Source organism: Protomyctophum bolini (genome assembly GCF_963924005.1).
Source record: "Protomyctophum bolini genome assembly, chromosome: 2".
In the NCBI taxonomy this organism is placed as follows: Eukaryota; Metazoa; Chordata; class Actinopteri; order Myctophiformes; family Myctophidae; genus Protomyctophum; species Protomyctophum bolini.
In genome coordinates, this window is record NC_137863.1 from 23,677,882 (window position 1) to 23,697,948 (window position 20,067).

The 20,067-nt window shown below is 41.9% G+C and overlaps 1 protein-coding gene across 7 annotated transcripts in view; it reads right to left on the reverse strand.

Moving 5' to 3' along the window:
• fgd5b (FYVE, RhoGEF and PH domain containing 5b) overlaps positions 1–20,067 on the reverse strand; it is a 41,630-nt gene that overhangs the window by 16,866 nt on the left and 4,697 nt on the right. For 5 of the 7 annotated variants that reach the window (XM_080792262.1, XM_080792258.1, XM_080792261.1 and 2 more), the window contains exons 3-12: positions 14,865–15,006; positions 13,338–13,396; positions 12,381–12,411; positions 9,659–9,810; positions 9,038–9,194; positions 5,797–5,887; positions 5,209–5,259; positions 3,766–3,824; positions 3,079–3,150; positions 2,418–2,486 (exon numbers count right to left, since the gene is read on the reverse strand). In XM_080792262.1, coding sequence (XP_080648388.1) covers positions 2,418–2,486; positions 3,079–3,150; positions 3,766–3,824; positions 5,209–5,259; positions 5,797–5,887; positions 9,038–9,194; positions 9,659–9,810; positions 12,381–12,411; positions 13,338–13,396; positions 14,865–15,006 — 883 coding nt within the window. The remainder of the gene's footprint in view (positions 1–2,417; positions 2,487–3,078; positions 3,151–3,765; positions 3,825–5,208; positions 5,260–5,796; positions 5,888–9,037; positions 9,195–9,658; positions 9,811–12,380; positions 12,412–13,337; positions 13,397–14,864; positions 15,007–20,067) is intronic. The other 2 variants (XM_080792260.1, XM_080792259.1) reach the window with 1 other exon arrangement.

The following is a 20,067-nucleotide window of genomic DNA, read 5'->3' on the forward strand; positions in this document are numbered from 1 at the left end:
AAGATACACACACTTATTTAACCACCTGAAAGAAAAGATTGCTTCAGATGGTACAGTTTCAACAATGGCTACTGTGTATGTGCAATTGCAGCACGTTGCCACTTGGTGGCACTCTAAGCTAGACTTTGATCTTCCAACATAGCATCTTGTTTAAAATGTTACAATATGCAACAAAAAAGTGCAATAACACATTTTTGTATTTTATTCTAGACAAAATAGTGAGATCTTCACAAAGCTCCTGCAATGTCCTTCTAAAGACACCGTATCTTATGTAAACTATTTCACTTTGAATCACTTAACTTAGATGGTAAAAGCAACTTAGCACAATACATCCCACTATTATCCTTACTTCTCATTGCAGTGTGGGACACTGACTACCGGTAGTTTTTTGTAAGTTTATAGGAATGCAAGCTACATATTTACCGTTGCTTGTGACCTCCTGAGAGACATAAGAGCTTTCTTTAACCACTTCAACCCCAGCATGCATATTCTTGTAGAACAGTCGCCAAAAATAGCCAATCTACATGCTTGCATTGTGGGCTTGTAGATCGGCTGTTTTTGGCGAAGAGATTTGGTGTATACAAAAAAAGCAGTTGTAACTCTGTTTTACTAAGAATAATAAGTTGTTAAGATGCATTTAAATTTTTTATTAGTGACCAGTCTGGAGTATAGAACTTGTATTGGACATGACAGAGGAGTACAGGGGAGTGTTCTCTGATTGTGGAAATGAAAAAAAAATATTTCAATATAAAAATCGCAAAACGTGCATCTACAGTATAGTACAAACTGCCGTCTTTGTCTTTGTTTCTCAATCTTTGTGTGTGTCTCATGAGGTCAGGAGATTCTAGAGAATGCAAAGCTACAGAGATGTCTCGCCCTGCCTGGCGATAAAGAATGTCCACCTGTCTCACATTGTTATTCTGTTTAGTCTTATGACTTTATAAATTACATCCCTTTGCTCTCCCTTTCTTCTCTGTTTTCTCAGTAGTCATATTACAGGGGTGAAGGGAGACAGTCATTTGACAAAAGCACATGGGGCTGCGACTGCATAACGAATCGTCTATGTGTTTTAACACCTTCAACATAGTTTGTGGAACTATATGCATAGTCGTAATATGTAGGCCTTTTTTAAAACGTTAGCTTAGCTTAAAGTGAATTTGACTAAGCTAGTAGGTAAGAGTTCACACGATCCATGCTGGTCATTGTTTAAAGCCTGTAAAGTTTATTGTTCATCCCACAATGATGTCACTCGCCAAAAATAACAAGCAATACAAGCTAACAATCTGTGGTGGAAGGTAAGGTGCATTGTATTTAAGTATATATATATATTTTTTTAATTAAATTTTTTTGAGTGGTGTAACCACTCCATTACAGAGCTATGTGTGTCCCTGGGTCCCTGGGACTGTCCGAGAATAGATTGGTTGGTTTTCACCATTTCTCAACCGTTTTGGACGTGGGGTGGCTCGCCGGAAATGGCCCGGCCCCCTGGCCGCATTCCTGGGGGTCTGGATGTTTCAGGGACCCCCCAGGGACCCCCGTGGACCCCCACGCGGTAACTGTCATTTCTCTACCATTTCGGAAGCGGGGCGGCTCGCCGCAACCGGGCCAGCCCCCTGGGCACGTTCCTGGTGGTCTGGATGTTCTGGGGACCCCCCGGGGACCCCCAGGGACCCCAACATGTTAACTCTGTCATTTCTCAACCGTTTCGGACGCGGGGCGGCCTCCGTTGACCCCCCGGGGACCCCCACACGAAGTTGCACCACTCATTTCACACGGATGTGATTTTTGAATACTATTTACTTCTACTCATCTCTCAGCAGCAAATGTTGTACTTTTTACTCTAAAGACTATATTAATTTGACAGCTTAATTACTAATTACTTTTCTGATTTAGATTATTATTACAAAATATACACTAACCTATTGTATACTTGGCCTAAACAAAAATAGCTAATCTACAACCTTGTAAGCTTATAGACTGTTTCCAGAGTATGAGACTGCTTTGTTAGACTGCTAACAATAAATGCGACGAGCGTAGCGATGCGGCGAGCGGAACGACGCAGCTAGTATAAATTAGGCTTAAGGAGTTTCTCTTGACCTTCCCTGTGCTGTCAATAAAGACCTGGCTCACAGGAAGTGGACGTTCAGCGACATCCTGACAGGAAACCCTGCTCTCGATCCCATAGTCTAGACATACAAACAGAGCGTCCAGAAAAGATGTATAGCCTTTACACCACTATTACCGTAGCTATCAAGTAAAATGTGTTAACTTAGCATCACATAGAAGGTGTTGAGATAATTACAGAATAAATAAATAAGAGCATAACCAGCAGTAACCAGTGTGACCACTGGTTAGTTAGTGTGACTTCATGTGTTTAACCGAGCAGCGTGACGCTGCAAACAGGAAGTGGCATTTACCAGAAACAGATGGCGAGGCTGTCTGCTCTTCCTGCTGACCTTCATCAGTGTTCCCTCCTTTATAAATACCTGCGGACACACACACACACACACACACACACACACACACACACACACACACACACACACACACACACACACACACACACACACACACACACACACACACACACACCTTTATAAATAACTGGGAACACATCGACATACAGTGAACACACACACACACACACACACACACACATGCTAAAACAGGGCTATAGCCTAAATATTACTGTAAAGGTCCCTGCAGACTGCTGCGTTTTTCGGATTTCTTCCGCCACTTTTCTGAAAAATAGAATCAGTCTGTCTGCAAGGACTTTAACTGTAGATTTTATTTATTTTATTTTTTACATTCTTTAAAATGTTTTGTGTACAATGACATGCCCAAAACAGGGGGAGGCCCGTTTCAGAGCTGTTAAATCGTGCCTCTGGACCAGCTGCTCTCCACCAACCAACCACCCCAACGCGCAGAGAGAGAGAGAGAGAGAGAGAGAGAGAGAGAGAGAGAGAGAAGCAGGGGATTCCCAGCTGAGCTGGTGGGATAAAGAAAGGGCAACACTGGGGTGGTGGAGGAGGGAAGGGAGTATGATGGCAGAGAGACAATGTTGTTATCATAGCCTACCCTGCCAGGCTGCAACAGGCCCCTCTGACCACGGACACTGTACTCGATGTTGACCAGACGCAACAGGTTCTCCTGAGAGGACATGATGAGAGCGGGACAGACAGACAGAGAGAGAGAGAGAGAGGACAAAGATGAGTGACGGACTAGTTTAAATGATACCGAACCACCTCCCTGACAATATCGCCGGGACAATTTGTTTATTTTTGGACCACAATTCATAATGAGATGATTCTTTTTTTTTTAATATATTTTTATCCCACGATTTTGTAACCCATTTTTCACCCCTGTGCCAATCATCTACTGTGATCCTGGGTTCTACACACCCTCCGCCAACCTGGGGAGAGCAACGGACTTAACTCATGCTCCCTTCATGTCTGAGTGTCCAAGTTGCTCCTTCACACCTGACAGGGGGGAGTTTCCCTGGTTGGACGTAGCGCGTGGAAGGAACACGTTATTCCAACCAGTTCCTTTCCCCTCCATCAGGCTGGCCAGGGGGAGGCAGTTTAGAGACCAGGATTACTGCATGTTTTTGTGAGATGATTCTAAGATGACCCAATGTTATTTTCCAGAGACAAACTTCCGTGACCCATGTGGATGAGCGAGTGACATCAGAACTTCAGTATTCTATGGTTTTATGTTTAACAAGGCAATGTATGAATCAATCAAGTGCCCGCATCTGACACTCACCCCGTGTTTCAAACTGTCATTGGCTTGATCCGCAATGCCAGACACTGTCACCACAGCAGCTGTGAGAGAGACAGAAAGAGAAACGGAGAGGGAGAGACCTTATGTCACGAGCGAGGTGATTAGGATTTATAATCAAACTTTGTGTTGTGCCACATCTTTCGTCTGTCTCCGCTTGGGAATTGACCAGAACCCATTCTTGTACTTAATTGCAGACCACTGATTGCCAATGTTTTGACTGATATATTTGAAATCAAGTTTCTATTTAAAACATATAGGCAAACAAATACATACAACTGTGTTTTAAACTTTTACCTATAATGACAATATAATGGGAGTGCCTAAGCATCTGGCTTGGGATATGAGATCACAAAAACAACTTAACAATATAATAGCTTGAATTTATATAGCACCTTTCATGAACCCAAGGACAATTTACATAAAAACAACAAACAATGAACAACCCACAAATAGACAACCACACTATTAAATATTCTCTGCTGGTTGTGTTTAGTTGGATTATGAGCTGACCACCCAAGTATCCCTGGTCAGAGAGATTGTGACACCAAAGTAACTTATCAACAATGTGGCAGTGTATTTCCATTAAGCCGTGGTTTATAGTCATTAAGTACGCATGGCTGGAGTAGTGGGACGACTCAGGGAGCTCTGCAGGTGCTGCATGTTGCCTGGCTGGAGACTGAGTGAGGAGTGTGGAGTGAGTTGCTGGTTATATGTGGCACACCTAAACTGTGATTGGCTAATGAGTTGAGTGGTGTGATGGAAAACACATGTGTGATTGTGGATGCAGGGAATGGAGAATGTCCACCAGAGGCTGCCATTCTGACAGCATGGATATAATTCACAACACACACAAAACAACAAACAGTTGCCATAAATCCCAGACATGAAATTAATTACACATAGTGCTCAGGTAGAAGAGAGCCTCAACTAGTATTGTTATTGCTACTACTTGTATTTGCCTGTATCTCCTTCCCTGTCTATTTTTCTTCAATTCTTTCTTTCTATTCTCCCCTCTCTCTGCCCCGACAGGTTCGAGGCAGATGGCAGCCCACCCCAGAGTCGGGTTCTGCTTGACGTTTCTTCCTAATGGGGAGTTGTTCGTTGCCACTGTCGCAATATTGCTTGCTCTGGAGTGGATCTTTGTTTTCTGCTCTATATGTAAAGTGTCTTGAGACAACTTGTGATTTGACACTTAAATAAATTTGAATTGAATAGAAGAATGGACGGACGGGCGGACCGACAGAAAGAAAGAAAGACTCAAAATGTCTCTCTCCTGACTGTGTATACATGCCAAACTCCCTGTGAGGTCGTAAACACTTTGAACCAGAAAATGAATAACAGAGAATGCAGAGCGAGCTTTAATTTCTCCCGTTAATGGCCGACAGAGACATGATAAGTTCTCTGCCGTGAGCTATGCTGCTGTACCTTGGGTGTCTTCATACTCCTTGGAGTCTGGAGAGAGGTTGTTTAGGTAATCTGGAAAAAGAGGCAAATTAAATTAGCGAATCACAATAGCAAATCATAAAGTTAAGGCCACTAATGAAGTATAATAATCAGTACAATAGTGGTAAGACAGTGTCCAGTTAGTCTAATAGTTATAATGATTAATGATTGAATGTCTCTTACCCACTGTTTCCCAAACAGTGGGTTAGAAGCCCATTTGTGGGTCGAAGAATGATTTTTGTGGGTCGCAGGTAAATATCCCCTTTTTCCCGTTTCCTATATACAGTATATCTTATTTCAAAAGATTTTAAAAAGTGTAAATATAGCCAGAAAATGTTATAATTTCCATAAATAAATAAAAAAGAAGTAGTGAAAATAGCAGATCAACAAGCTCACAACGAAGCAACGCGTTGTCAGCTTGTATACTGTATGCTATTTTCACTAGTTTGGGTCCCGGGCAAAAGTCACATTTCTCTTTGGGTCTCGACTCAAGCTAAAACGCTTGGGAACCACTGCTCTACGCCTATTGACCAGACCGTCTGTGAAGGTCAGTCCTAGGTGAAGACTCACCGGTGAGGAGCATGCGGTACTGAGCCACGCGAACAACCACCTGGAGGAGCTGATGTTTCAGAGAGATGTTCTCCCCGGCTGGGCTCTGCTGCTGAGACACACACACACACACATGCTGCTGAGACACACACACATGCTGCTGAGACACACACACATGCTGCTGAGACACACACAAATGCAACGCCTAACTCACATTTCAGCTGTGGTGGAAAGCAACTAAGCAAAGTACATTTACTTAAGTACTGTACTACTTAAGTACAATTTTGAGGTACTTTTACTTTACTGGAGTATTTCCAATTGTTTATACTTACACCACTACATTTCACTCAGAGGCAAATACTTTTTACTCCATTACAATTATTAGAACACTTTAGTTACTAGCTACTTTGTAGATTTAATTATAAACTATTTGCATAAGCTTTTTTATTACACAGATATGTGTGCCGTCTGTCTCTGGGTCCCTGGGTCTGTCTGTCCAAGCACGAAAATAGCTTGGTTGGTTTTCACCATTTCTCAAACGTTTTGGACGTGGAGCGGCTTGACGGAAACGGCCCGGCCCCCTGGGTGCATTTCCCCAGGGACCCCCACACGGTAACTCTGTCATTTCTCGACCGTTCCAGAACTGGGCCAGCCCCTTGGTTATACCAATAGAGGAGGTGGTTGTACCCTACTTTTCAGGAATTTCACAATCTCTATCCATAGGGTATAATAAAATTATCACTGTACCTTTACATTCAGACACCACTACAAAATGGCGCAATCAATCACTATAAAGCCAAAGTGCAGTAACTACATATTTGGAGACAATGACATGGATAAACAATTACATCATGAAGAGATGAGATATACAATTAGTGCAATATCACTTATATACCGAATCGGTATTTGGCTGGCCAATTGAAACACTTCAAAGTGTTTTTAGCGTACTTACTGCACTTTGGCTTTGTAGGGAAGGATACTGTAGTGATTTCAGACCCAGAGAGAGAGAGAGAGAGAGAGAGAGAGATAGAGAGAGAGAGAGAAGCAGTGGGAATAGAACATTATACAGCAAAGGGCCTTTCAGCACAATCACAGGTCAGTTGTAAAAGTGAAGGGACCAATAACAGAATGCTGGTCAGCACTTTTGCCTTGCAGAACATCAACTGTGTGTGTGTGTGTGTGTGTGTGTGTGTGTGTGTGTGTGTGTGTGTGTGTGTGTGTGTGTGTGTGTGTGTGTGTGTGTGTGTGTGTGTGTGTGTGTGTGTGTGCGTGCGTGCGTGCGTGCGTGCGTGCACACACACACACACACACACACACACACACACACACACACACACACACACACACAAACACACGCGCGCACACACACACACACACACACACACACACACACACACACACACACACACACACACACACACACTCACAAGCACACACTTCAAGCGGTCACAAATCAATGCCACACTTCTGGCAGGGCAATATGTTGATGGGACAGGTACAGTAAAAAGACATGTGCGTCGTCTAATTAGCCCCCTTCTGTTCTGTTCTCAGCATTGGAGAATATATTAAAGCACCATTTTAGCACAGAGGATAATAAAGTTGTTGATCATTCACTAATACGACATTTATTTTTAGAGTGACTAATAGTAAATAACGTGAAGCAACCATGCAGTTATCTCCTCAGATAGATGTACAAAGTACAGTAAAGAACATTAGATAATTCCTTAAGCCGCGAGGGGCGTCTCTGTAAACAGACCATAAATGTTCCATCAACTCAAGTGGGGGCCTTTTCAAAACCGTAGACACACAATCTATGTTCTTGTGTCTCGTGTTTTCATATCAAGGATATTTTTTGACTGTGAAGAAGTGGTGTTTTATCCCCAGGTTACTCACTCACAAGCACACACTTCAAGCGGTCACAAATCAATGTCACACTTCTGGCAGGGCAATATGTTGATGGGACAGGTACGGTAAAAAGACATGTGCATCGTCTAATTAGCCATGGTCAGCTTCTCTGCCCCCCTTCTGTTCTGTTCTCAGCATTGGAGAATATATTAAAGCATCATTTTAGCACAGAGGATAATAAAGTTGTTGATCATTCACTAATATGTGCATGCCAAACCAGTCAGTCTCAGAAACGTGTGTGGATAGATGAATGTACTGGAGCATCTTGCTTAAACCAAAACAAATAAATAAACTGTCCTAAGCTATCTGAGAATATTGTCTAAACACAGGTCCCTATAAAAAAAAACTAGACACATAATGAAACAGATTGATGATCTTTAGTTCCATTAGATGTATGTTGGACAGGAGATGGCTGCTTTAAGCAGACACACACCTGGCACTAACTCAAACTTCACTATCAAGGACCACACCACCGATGAAAACGTTTGACAGGTTTATTGATAACAGGAAGAAGGACATGATCATGAATACCACAACGTGGTGATGGCCCACGACGGGCCATCGACGGCGTCGGGGATTTGAGCCGAGGTGGGGAAGCTTCGGGGATCCGGCATGCTCCTGAGGCACGTCAGACCCCCCTTAGGGATCTGTTAGGAGATGTTAGAGGGAGTAGGATGAGAATTTGGGTGGGACGACGAAAGCGAGAACGGGGGGAGAACCGGGGGTTGGATGGGCTTTATGTACACAGGTGGAGGTGGCCCGATTGGAGGTGGCTTGATAGGAGGTGGAGGTAGCTGCGTTGGAGGTGTGGCCCTGCTCCTGAACTTCAGCAATGAGCTCCATTAATTGGACTGATGCACGCAGGATAAATCATTCAGGTCTTGACTCTATCTGTCTTTTTATATATTTCCAACTACTATACGCTGCTTGCCATGCCTTCGGTGTATACTGTGGTAGCCAGAGGATAAATTTGGTCATTTCTGTATTTATTTAGGTTCACCCTCCATGTGCCCTTCAAACCTGTATTGACTGTATTGAGATGTGTGTAAAAAGATGTCTGTAGGGGCATGCTTCAGGGTCCAGCATTCACAGCCAGTAGGAGAACAGACCCTACAGTTGCCGATAAGAGGCTGAGCTTGATATGTTGTGGGAGGATTGATTTCCACACACAACCCACTGGCTTAGTGTAGTGTAGTGTAGCTTAAGACTCGCACAGTAAACCAAACCAAGCATATCTGCCTCATCTCCTTGACTAGAGCACACTTTGTCTCTGTCATTATATTCACACGCACACACGTCAGGGAAAAAAGGTACAGTAGTCGACAAACTTTTCGTCGATGAAATCAACACTACTGACCTCAAACTGGCGGACGATGGTGGCGAAGGCAGGCGAGGTCCTGCAGCTGTCGTCCAGAAGATTCATGCTGCGGTCGTAGTGACCGATGTACGTGGTGAAAACCAGGAACTCTGCCCTCCTGGCCAGGATGACATCTGCGATCCTCTGGTTCTCCTCCCTGCAGCCAGGGGTCAGCAGTGGGTGAAACCCAGTAGCCACCATGGGAGAGACATTTAACACGCACCAGGAGGCATGCACATGTAAAAGATGGATTGCCGCCGAGATGCGTACCGGTAATGCATGTATTCAGTGAAGCACTGCCTCGATGTAAAGCAAGAGATAACTGGTACTGGTAATGCCCTGTCCCCCCATGTGTGATTGATTCATGGTGTGTGTGTGTGTGTGTGTGTGTGTGTGTGTGTGTGTGTGTGTGTGTGTGTGTGTGTGTGTGTGCGTGCGTGCGTGCGTTAACACTCATTTTTTATATAATTGCAGGCCGGTGTTGCCCACTGAAAATAGCCGATCTATAAGCGCTGTGAGCTTATAGATTGCCTAGTCTTTGATCACGACACAATGCACGTGAAACTATAAATCAGGCAGTCAGCTACTGTGTAGCACGGCGGAACATCAGCGACATCTCACCAGTGGCGGATTCGATTCTCCAGCTCGGTGAGGATCTTGCGGTGCAGGGAGTAAACATCAGGCAGCTCATTGAGGATCTCCCTCAGTCTCTCTTCATCCAGCACAGGGTCTCCCTCCTCCCCCACCGCGGCCCCCACCGCTTCCCGGAAGTCCTGTGTGGAAAATTAGCGTGACCGTGATGGGATTTCTTTTTTTTGCCAGCTCGTCCCTTATGAAATTCAGGACACACTTTCACCTGAGTGGCCTCACGATGCTGTCCCCTGTCTCTAATGCAGATGTGGGCAGCTTTGATGATGGAGAAGGCCACTATATTTCCACAATCACTCCAGAGGGCCACATTGCATACACTGTCAGGCAAAAAACCCTCATATCTCCGTATTTTAACTTTCTCGTAATGAATGCCATACTTTCTGCTTTCTATGTCACACAAAAGTAGCAAAAATAGCAGATTTACGAGCTCAAAATGTGTCGCACAGACTTGTAAATCTGCTATTTTGTAATTGGAATCCTGAAAAGTTATTTTATTATTTAATTTCAAATGCATTTAGTTTACTTATGTTAACTTTATGAACTTTAATATAAATAGATAGGACATAAAAAGACAATGAAATTGTAACGCTATAGTCATTAAGCTACTAAAATAGACTAATTAAAGTGTGTCATGTTTGCATGATTGGAATTGTAACAGCTGAAATATATCAGTAAATAATATATCTGTATTCCTGGGGGCCACATTATGGGAAGGCCATCTAATGGCATGACAATATTATTACCAAGAAATGAGTTTGTGGGTAGTTAAAGCAAAGTTGTTCTTTACTTGGGGGGGAAGGGGGGGGGGGGGGCTTTTTGCCTTTTATTGATAGTTGTACACTAGGTAGACAGGATCGGGACTCGAACCCGTAACACACTATCATGCCAAGGTGCCTGGACCGCTAAGCCGGCCCAGGCCACCCCAACCAAATTCTAACACCAGCAATGAATGGAATTAATGAATGAAGGAAAATATACATAATCAATTAATTCATGCATGATTACCAAAACCAGCTACTGAATACAGCTCAGACCATGGTACTAAGTTTTCTAATGGTTTCTATACACGTGTTTGTTGTATGTATTAAACATAAATCTTTAATATTCACAAATACTGTAACTTTAGTACTTACCAATACAAATACAATACAATTGTCATACTTTGTGATTGATTATTGGTTAAATGGAATGTCATGTAAAACACACAACATAAAACAAGAGAAATGTATGTATGCATATTGATTCTCTCATACACACATGCTGCCCTCCCCCCCCCACCACCACCACATAGTAATTACAAAATGATTTGACTAATACACTCATATATCAAACTATATTCTACATCTCGAACATATTGCGATGCTGTCAGACAGTACCGTGAAATCTGTAATTCAAGACATTTTTTAGAGTGACTAATAGTAAATAACGTGAAGCAACCATGCAGTTATCTCCTCAGATAGATGTACAAAGTAAAGAACATTAGATAATTCCTTAAGTGCCGTGAGGGGTGTCTCTGTAAACAGACCATAAATGTTCCATCAACTCAAGTGGGGGCCTTTTCAAAACCGTAGACACACAATCTATGTTCTTATGTCTCGTGTTTTCATATCAAGGATATTTTTTGACTGTGAAGAAGTGGTGTTTTATCCCCAGGTTACGAGCAACAACAAAAGAGACGGAATGAGCAGAAAGAAACATTGGACTGGACTGAACCCAGAACCACTAAGCAGACAGAACATGAGGTCACTGCCAAGGCAGACATACCCTCAAGCTGCACTCAGGTCACTCCCATTGAAGACCAAGCAGGGTACAGTATGTCAAGCTTTATGACGACTTCCATTAGACTCATTAATATGCCTGAGCTAGCCTGGGTGCTTGGCCCTATTCATTACTATTTATATTTACCTATGGGTAAGCAGCATAATTCAACAGTTTAAAACTACACTCATACTGTATATGTTCAGAATCACAATGAACTTGTTGTCAGTCAATATGTTGTCTAGTCTAACACCTTTCACACAAATTAAGTTCCTAGCGGATAAATACAGTATTTTTTTATTTTGATCTAACTACCGTAAGACTAAATCAAAACATACAGAACTGTTCATATGTCAGAGTAGTTAAATGATATGAACGCTCTATTATTGCATAACTCTACGTCATACTGCATGTATCCATATTTCACATGCTCTACAACTGACCTCAGCTGAACACAGCTGACCAGACAAACTAAAAGTGGTGCAGCATGGCTCTTGCTTGTACCAGCTCAGTGGCCTTGTGGTTAGAGTGTCCGCCCTGAGACTGGGATGTTGGGGTTCAATCCCCGCCCGGGTCATACCAAAGACTGGGAAAGAATGGGACCCAATGCCTCCCTGCTTGACACTCAGCATCAAGGGTTGGATTGGGGGTAAGTCCCTGCGACATAATAGCGTCATGTCCAGGGGGTGTACTTGTACATCAAGCTGCCTCACGCTACAGAAACAGGAGATAGTCTCCTGCCCTATGGGCTTCATGGCTCGGCAAGGCTACTTAGTTATGGCTCTTGCTTAGCAAAGGAAACAAACCTACAACATAATACACAGCTATGTTCTCCTCAAACAGTTATCAAAGTGAGCCTAAAAAACAGTGGAACATACAAGGTGTCTGTCTGACAGTGACAATATAAATTACAAATGAATCATTTGTCACTTACTTCCTGAAGAAGCTTGAGAGCTTTCACGTGTCTGTGGACAGAGATAGATAAAGAATTCAAAATGACAGTGCATAAAAATGTGGTAGTAAGACTTAATTAGTTAACGAACGGGGAAATATGTTTTATTATAGAACCATACCAGTGGTCTGCCATGTTTAGCCTTTTGAGGACAATTCAATGACAACTGGACATTACCACAGACCATTTTCCAAAGCATACCGGTACTTTGATCAAGGAAGCCACTGGATTCAATTCATTTCAGTACTGGATGAAGATCAACTCAAAGATTACTTGAGATACTAGTACTGTAGGTAATCTAACACGCTAGATATCACTATGCAATTATTTTTGGCATTATCGTTGCATTTTAATGCATTTTAAGGCATGGACTCGACTGATTTGAAAAGTCTAGCTGTAACTAGTCTTTCTAATTGTAAGCATGAAATGAAATAAAGCCAACATTGACTTAATTAAATTAAAGTTATTATTATTAATCATTCAGGTGAATTTGGTAGCGTTTTAATGACTGACAAAAAATACTATAAAGCCATTAATGGAAAAACTATATATATATGTATGTGCTGTATGTTAATTGTGATTGTAGCTCGCAGATTACTATGAAAACCTGCAAAACCTGTCAGTCCGTCCATCACGCCGTCAGTCCGTCACGCCTTGTGACGTCGATCTGACCTCATCAAACCCTGTACACTCAAGACACGCTACATATGGCCAGACCTCATCAAACCCTGCATATATGGAGCCGGCCAGCAAATCTACATCTGACCTCATGACACGAGATTAATACTTTAACTCCTGCTTCTCAACTGTGCCATATTAAGACGCTTGTTTCAGCACGCAGCACGCGTCTTACTGATATGTCCACAGCTGTGCACAGACAATGACATGACCGGTTTTGAATTTCAAGTGATAATGAACATGAATTGAAATGTCACTTACAGTCTCTCTGTATCCACCAGCTCTTTGGCAATGTAAAAGGCTCTCGATCGACCATCGGGCTGTAAACAATAAAATTACAGTATTCACTTGGTGTGTATGGATCTAAAACACTAGTTCTCAATGTTGGGTCCGGAGACCACCAATGGACCGTTATAACTCTAACGCCCTAACCACACCAAAGTGTCACCATGCAACTCCTTGGGTCCAAATGGTTGCAAGGAGTTAACGCTAAAACCGTCTTGACCCTTTGGTGTGGTTAGGGCTTAAGTGTGTTTGTAGGCTACACTTTGTACACTCTCCATTTGTACACTAAGCGGCACTATGTAACTTTTTTTAATTAATAAATTGTCCAATATGTATATGGTATGTTACAAACTTACAATACAACTTATACAACTGGGGTGGTTGTGTTTTGCCTCCCTGCACTTCTATTGGGACATTTAGATTGTGTCAAAGGTGATGTCTCACCTAGACACAGGATCTGAATTTTGACCTGAATGATGGTCAAGGTTCAATTTATCCCCTGAGCAAGCAGGCAGGCTCCAATGGTAAAAATGTCTGCACTTTTGCAGGAAACCAGGTTCAAATTCGGGGTGGAAGAGGAAGAAAGTTACATAGTGCAGCTTTAATTTAACATTTTTACAGTGTAGATCGATAAAGAAAACAAAAAAATCATAACAAATGGGGTTGCATAGCCTAATGCAGTAGTTCTCAAACGTATTTGTGCCAACTGCCAAGGGCCCTCAAATTGATATGGCCGCTGAACCCCATCCGAAAAAGGGACCCTCAGAACAAAATATTTATGTAAAACAAAATCGACATTGTTGTACAAGCTCGTAGCACAGCACGAAGTGATGTCAGTTGTAAATGTGTTATTTTTGAATAGCCAACATTTAAATGGATAAACTAAGTGTTTAAAATGATTGTGATGCTATATTAACACATGTGGAACCCCTCCAAGGACCTTTGGGTGTCCCCGGACACCACTTTGAGAACAACTGGCCTAATACATGTCAAATTGTCAGTCCTTCAAATTTAAAGGTTTAGTTTCACTGACAGAATATTAACCCCACGATTAATAATGATATGGCCAATCTCTATCTATAGCTTCTAGATGTAACATTCAAACCAACATTCATCTGTCTAGTGTTCAAGCCCAATCTGTTACTCTAAAAGGGACACATCTCAGAAAATGTTGATGGGTGCCGACCAAAAATATACATGGAAAGAAGGTAGGATGTCCGCACTCATTCCTGATGAAGACAAGGAAGGGTTGAAACGTTGAGTCCTTCTATCTTAAATAAACTATTGGGAGCTTAAGAACGGTGTGCGGACATCCTACCTTCTTCTGTTACTCTGCCATCACCTCTCAGCCAGGTTCATATTCTTTTTTTTTTTAGATATTTCTTTTTGCTGCTTACGCCTTTTTATTTTTATTGGTGTTTTGAAGGGACAGACAGTAGGCTGACAGGAAACGGAAGGGAGATGGGGGAAGACATGAAGTAGTAGACAGTTCTAATTACTCACCTGTTTATCATAAGTGCTCTCCATGCCTCCCTCCTCTTCCTCTGAGGTACGCCCTTGCTCTTCTTCACCTGCGGACTCCTTCCCAGCCTCTCCTGCAGCGCTAGCAGCCACAGAGCACACTGTGTAGGCTTCTGTGTAGGCACTGAGGACAGGGTCACATCACATCACATTAGACCATTTCAATCTGGCGTCCCATTTCAAAACAATGTCATGAAGTACAAAAGTAAGTAAAGAAAAGTATAGTAAGTAAAGTCTAAAGTACTGTATAAATCAGGGCGTCAGTGGTTAATGAAATGTACCATACACTTGTAGAGACAGACAGACAGACAGACAGACAGACAGACAGACAGACAGACAGACAGACAGACAGACAGACAGACAGACAGACGCACACACGCACACACGCACACACACACACACACACACAGAAATACGAACTGTACTACACCGTCTAGCCTGTAGTTTAGCCCTGATGAATGCTAATAAAGTTTAAGCACTGCCTGCAACATTAATGTTAAATTAAAATCATCTGTTATGGAGAAGAGCAATGTGTGATGAGTGATTCAACCATGTAGCAACATTGTGCTTGTATTTCAGTTTTCAAGACATCATTTAAGTTAACGGCTTGTATCGTGTGAATACTTTGTTCTCTCCATCTAGGAGAGATTCATCTAATTCAACCAATGAGATGAGCATTATGTACCTATGCTGATGTATCGCTCTAATCATCGTACAGTAAGGACTGCATTATTATTATTTTATTTTATTTATTTCATAAATCAATGTCCTACTTCATCACACTCAAGTAGAAAAAATAGCCAATGTACAGGCTCAAAATATGTTGCTATAGATCTGTTTTTGCTATTTTTTATAACGTCTAACAAGCAGCAAACTGCTACAGAGATACATACATCCATGCCTTCCCTTCATCACACCCATACTCGACAGAACCCGATTCAGAGACCACATCACAACTTCACTGGCTCCCAGTAATGTGCTTATAAATGAAAAATCTATCACTGAATGTTGTGCCAGAATGATTGTCATGCTTTACTGCAAGTGCCTGTGGATTTAGCAATGTTGAGGTGGAAATTAGCTACACATGATCAGCAGTTCAGATCTCAGTATAACACATATTGGTCCTTCATGGGTCATTAATGGTAATGGGATCCAGTTTTATTTGGGGTACCAGGGGGTATTTAAACCACTTTCACCAGAATGTACTGTATGCTGAGTTTCCACCTTTCTAGCCGTCAAGATATTTCACTAGTAACACTAAGATAAACTCCTTACTTTCAGGCCATTCCAGCCTTTGGCTTTCAGGCATTGAATCATGGCCCCTGCCACTCTTCTTTTTGATGTGAAGGCTTATGAGGCCCAAAGGCTATATTGAAAGTGATACATTACAAACAAAGATATATAAAAAAAGATTATTTTTCTCCCTTTTTTCCCTAGGCTTTCTAGTGAGCCAATTTGTTCAGATGATACCACTGAAGCAGAGATGTGTTCTTTCCAAATGTCCTCTAATTGTGTCTGTGGGCAGAAACATATGCCACTAGCAACCAACCACTGGCAGTCTAGAAGATATTGCTTCACTATATTCTCAAATAAAATATGCATCAATGTATATAGAATGGTGCTCATTCTGTCATAAAACCTCACTGAATGTCATAAAAATAATATCCTATTCTAGTAGTGGATTATAATACTAATTATAATATAATTTGCTCTGCCTGAAGTCCAGAAACCTAATATCTGCCTTTGACCAAGGGGGGATTCCCCATTGTGTGAGTGCTGTCTGTTCCCCACTACTTTAGTACAGTACATTAGTGCAGTGATTCTCAACCTGGGGGTCGGGACCCAAAGGGGGTCCCCAGATGTTGGGGGAAAATTGTGAAAATAGACGATCTACAAGCTTACAACGCCTCACAGCGTCAAACAAAATGTTGTGCCTCAACTCCTACATTCCAAGTGTTTGTCAGGGTGGTGGTCCAAGTTCAAATATGATTCTTTTGGGGGTCATGGCTAGAAAAGGTTGAGAACCACTGCATTAGCGGAGCAGAGATAAACAACACCACAGCTGAACAAAATACTGTATCTTGTGCCAAAAGCTCAACATCTCTGCAGTCTGCACCCAAACCTGATGAACTGGGGTCTTTCCAATTAATCCCAAACGTATTTTACTACAGAGAGACTGGGGGCAGATCCAGCCATGAGCATGCCATCCCCAGTAAATCCACCTTTCCCTCAGACAACACATACAATCAACACAGCTACCCAATATGCCATAACCATACTGCAACTGCAACCTCTAAGAACCTGTTTCAATCATTCAATTCAATAACTGCTATTTTTGCCCAAATCCTGGCTGTCACATATTTACAAACATGAACGTTTAACATTGCATCACAGTATTTTATGTTTTCAAAATGTAAAACAAAAAATTGACACTCCGAGCTTGTAGATCAGCTATTTTCACCAATTGACAGACACAGTTGTAGAAGGAAGTAGATGGCACTTTATGTAAACAGATGCCAGCCAGGTGAGACAGGTCAGACCTGGCAGACCTGGGGGCGTGGCCAGGAATATTATCTATAGTGTGTGTGTTTCAATGCACAGATTATAGATTTATTTTTAGACAAATCGTAATCCTAGTTAAATATGTCTATGCGACATGGCAACAAGCTTCGGCTTTTTGTGTATAGTCCACGTTGGCGTTTTCGAATAATTGATGATACTGTTGTCTATGCATTTGATGTATTACCTTGTGTTTTCCTTGCTTACTGTAAATCGCTCTGGACTATAATTATAGTCTATAGAGCGTCGCAGTCCCTCCCCCTCTCAGAACGGACGAACGGCCCAGGAAGTAACTTACCATTCATTTCAGTCATAGCCAATTCAGTCCGTATTTATTTAAAGACCTTTTAAGGCTCGTACAAAGCCAACTCGAGTCGTGAGAAATCATGACAATAAACTAAATTTTTTGCACCGAATAAATAATCAGAAAGAAGAAAAAAGGGGCAGGGTACAACACTGTGTACATACTTTTTGTCCAAAATGCTGAAACTACACTCCCATGAAGCATTGCGACTGACGTTCACTTCCTGGAAGGCTGGAATGAGAAATTGCCCGCGTTGTGCACTGGAGTCGTCAGTCGTGTAGTGTTTGTTCTTTGATTATAGTTTCTAGTCTACATTAAAAAGTTTATCTGTTCTTTTGTACCATAACATAAGTATGGTGCAGTGCTTTGTTCCCGACTGCAACCACCGGCCTGGGGTCAATATTTGCCGTTTCCACACTTTCCCGAAGAACAAGTCGGCGTTCACATTATGGACGAGACGTATACGATGATATCACAGCTTCAATGTTTGATACTTGATAACAAAAATAACAATCACAGCTTCAATGTAATGGATAGCATATGTTCTTACCTAATCATTACATTTTATATAAATCCAAAGGTACCTCATGATTTAAATAATGTATAATGTATTTTGTGTTACTCGACTACAATTAATTGAAAACCTTAGTTACCAGGCAGTTAGTTACTTTATAGATTTTGGTTATTATTACAAAATATACACTTATAGCCAATCTACAAGCTTACAACATGTCTCATTGTTTTGTGATAAATTGTATACATATAATAACTTGTGAAACATGACATTCTGCACAATGAGTACTACAAGTAACTTCTGATTACCTTGACTGTACTTAACAGAGTATTTCTACATTGCAATATTGATACTTTTACTTTTTTTACTAAAACAAATTGAGTACATGCACCACTGGCCATTAAAATATTAATGTGTGTGTGTGTGTGTGTGTGTGTGTGTGTGTGTGTGTGTGTGTGTGTGTGTGTGTGTGTGTGACTGTGTGTGTGTGTGACTGTGTGTGTGTGTGAGATCTCCTGCTGTACACTACTGTATTTTAACATCAGTCATCATAAATAATGTTGTTACTTCTGGCTGGTACTTGTGTTCTCCCCTGCTGTTTATTAATTCGTTAATTCATTTGTAATTCCCACTATAACATGAATTGTTTGAGTCAGTTTGATTTATGTAGACGTAGAGAGATAAACGTTAGTTACTAATTCTGAACTCACCATAACTTTGTATGTCTTGTTCTTCATACTGGCTCTTACAGAGCCAATAAGCTGGCCTTGTGAAAAAGAACATGCCAGGACATGGCCAGACTCATAGTGGTTTTCACCGCGGCGGACACTCTTTTCTTCATTTTTAAAATACCGTAACATATTCGATAAAGAAATCATTGTACCTGCACGTATACCTGTAAACGGTATTAGAATACTAGTGTTCTAATATGGCGGGTCAACAGGGGGCAGTAACGATTTCCACGGAAACCGCAACCTCCACCAATCACAGACGTCGACATCACCGGATGTTTGGACTTTAGCATTCTGGGTAATGAAGTACTTCTCCGTGAGGTCGCGCATAAAGATCGTTTTTACTAAAACTAGAGTGATAGCATGCATGCTTGGGGTTTCTACAGGAGCATATAGAACCATTTTACAACCACGACCACAATGGTAAGTGTACATGGAATTGTTACGATATTATGGCTGATACGAGAATTCCCTATGGTCCAGGTGAATGGGATTTTTACTTCTGGGTCTGGCTCTGACGTCACTGCGGCGCTCTATAGGCTATAGTTTTTACACAGAACAGTATTTCACAGTTTTTTGGGGGGGCCAAAACCAGCAAAATGGTAAACATGCAACAGAAACAAGCCTGGTTGTAAACAACAGCTGACTAGAGTACAAACCAACACTAAGATTGTATCTCACCACCCCACTTCTGCCTGATTGGCTAAAGGGAAGAGCAATGACTCCAAAATGCTCCGACTATTAATCATCCTGAGAGGTGTGTATGATAGGGGCTGTGTGCGAGCAGCCATACAGGGGGATGGGTTCATGCATGCCTGTATGGGAGATCACAGAAGGTACCGTAACACACACTCAAATCTGAAAAAGACTATTCATTTACAGCAAGTGTAACATTCGCATGAACACCCCACTCCAGATTGTAGCCGGGCACTAAGAAAAGTCCACAGCCTATATTATAATTTCCGATTCAATATGATGTCTCTACAATGTGAGTAGTTATCGCATGTACTGAGTTAGGCACGCACACACACACACACACACACACACACCTAACATCTGGTCCCTGGGAGCCTAATA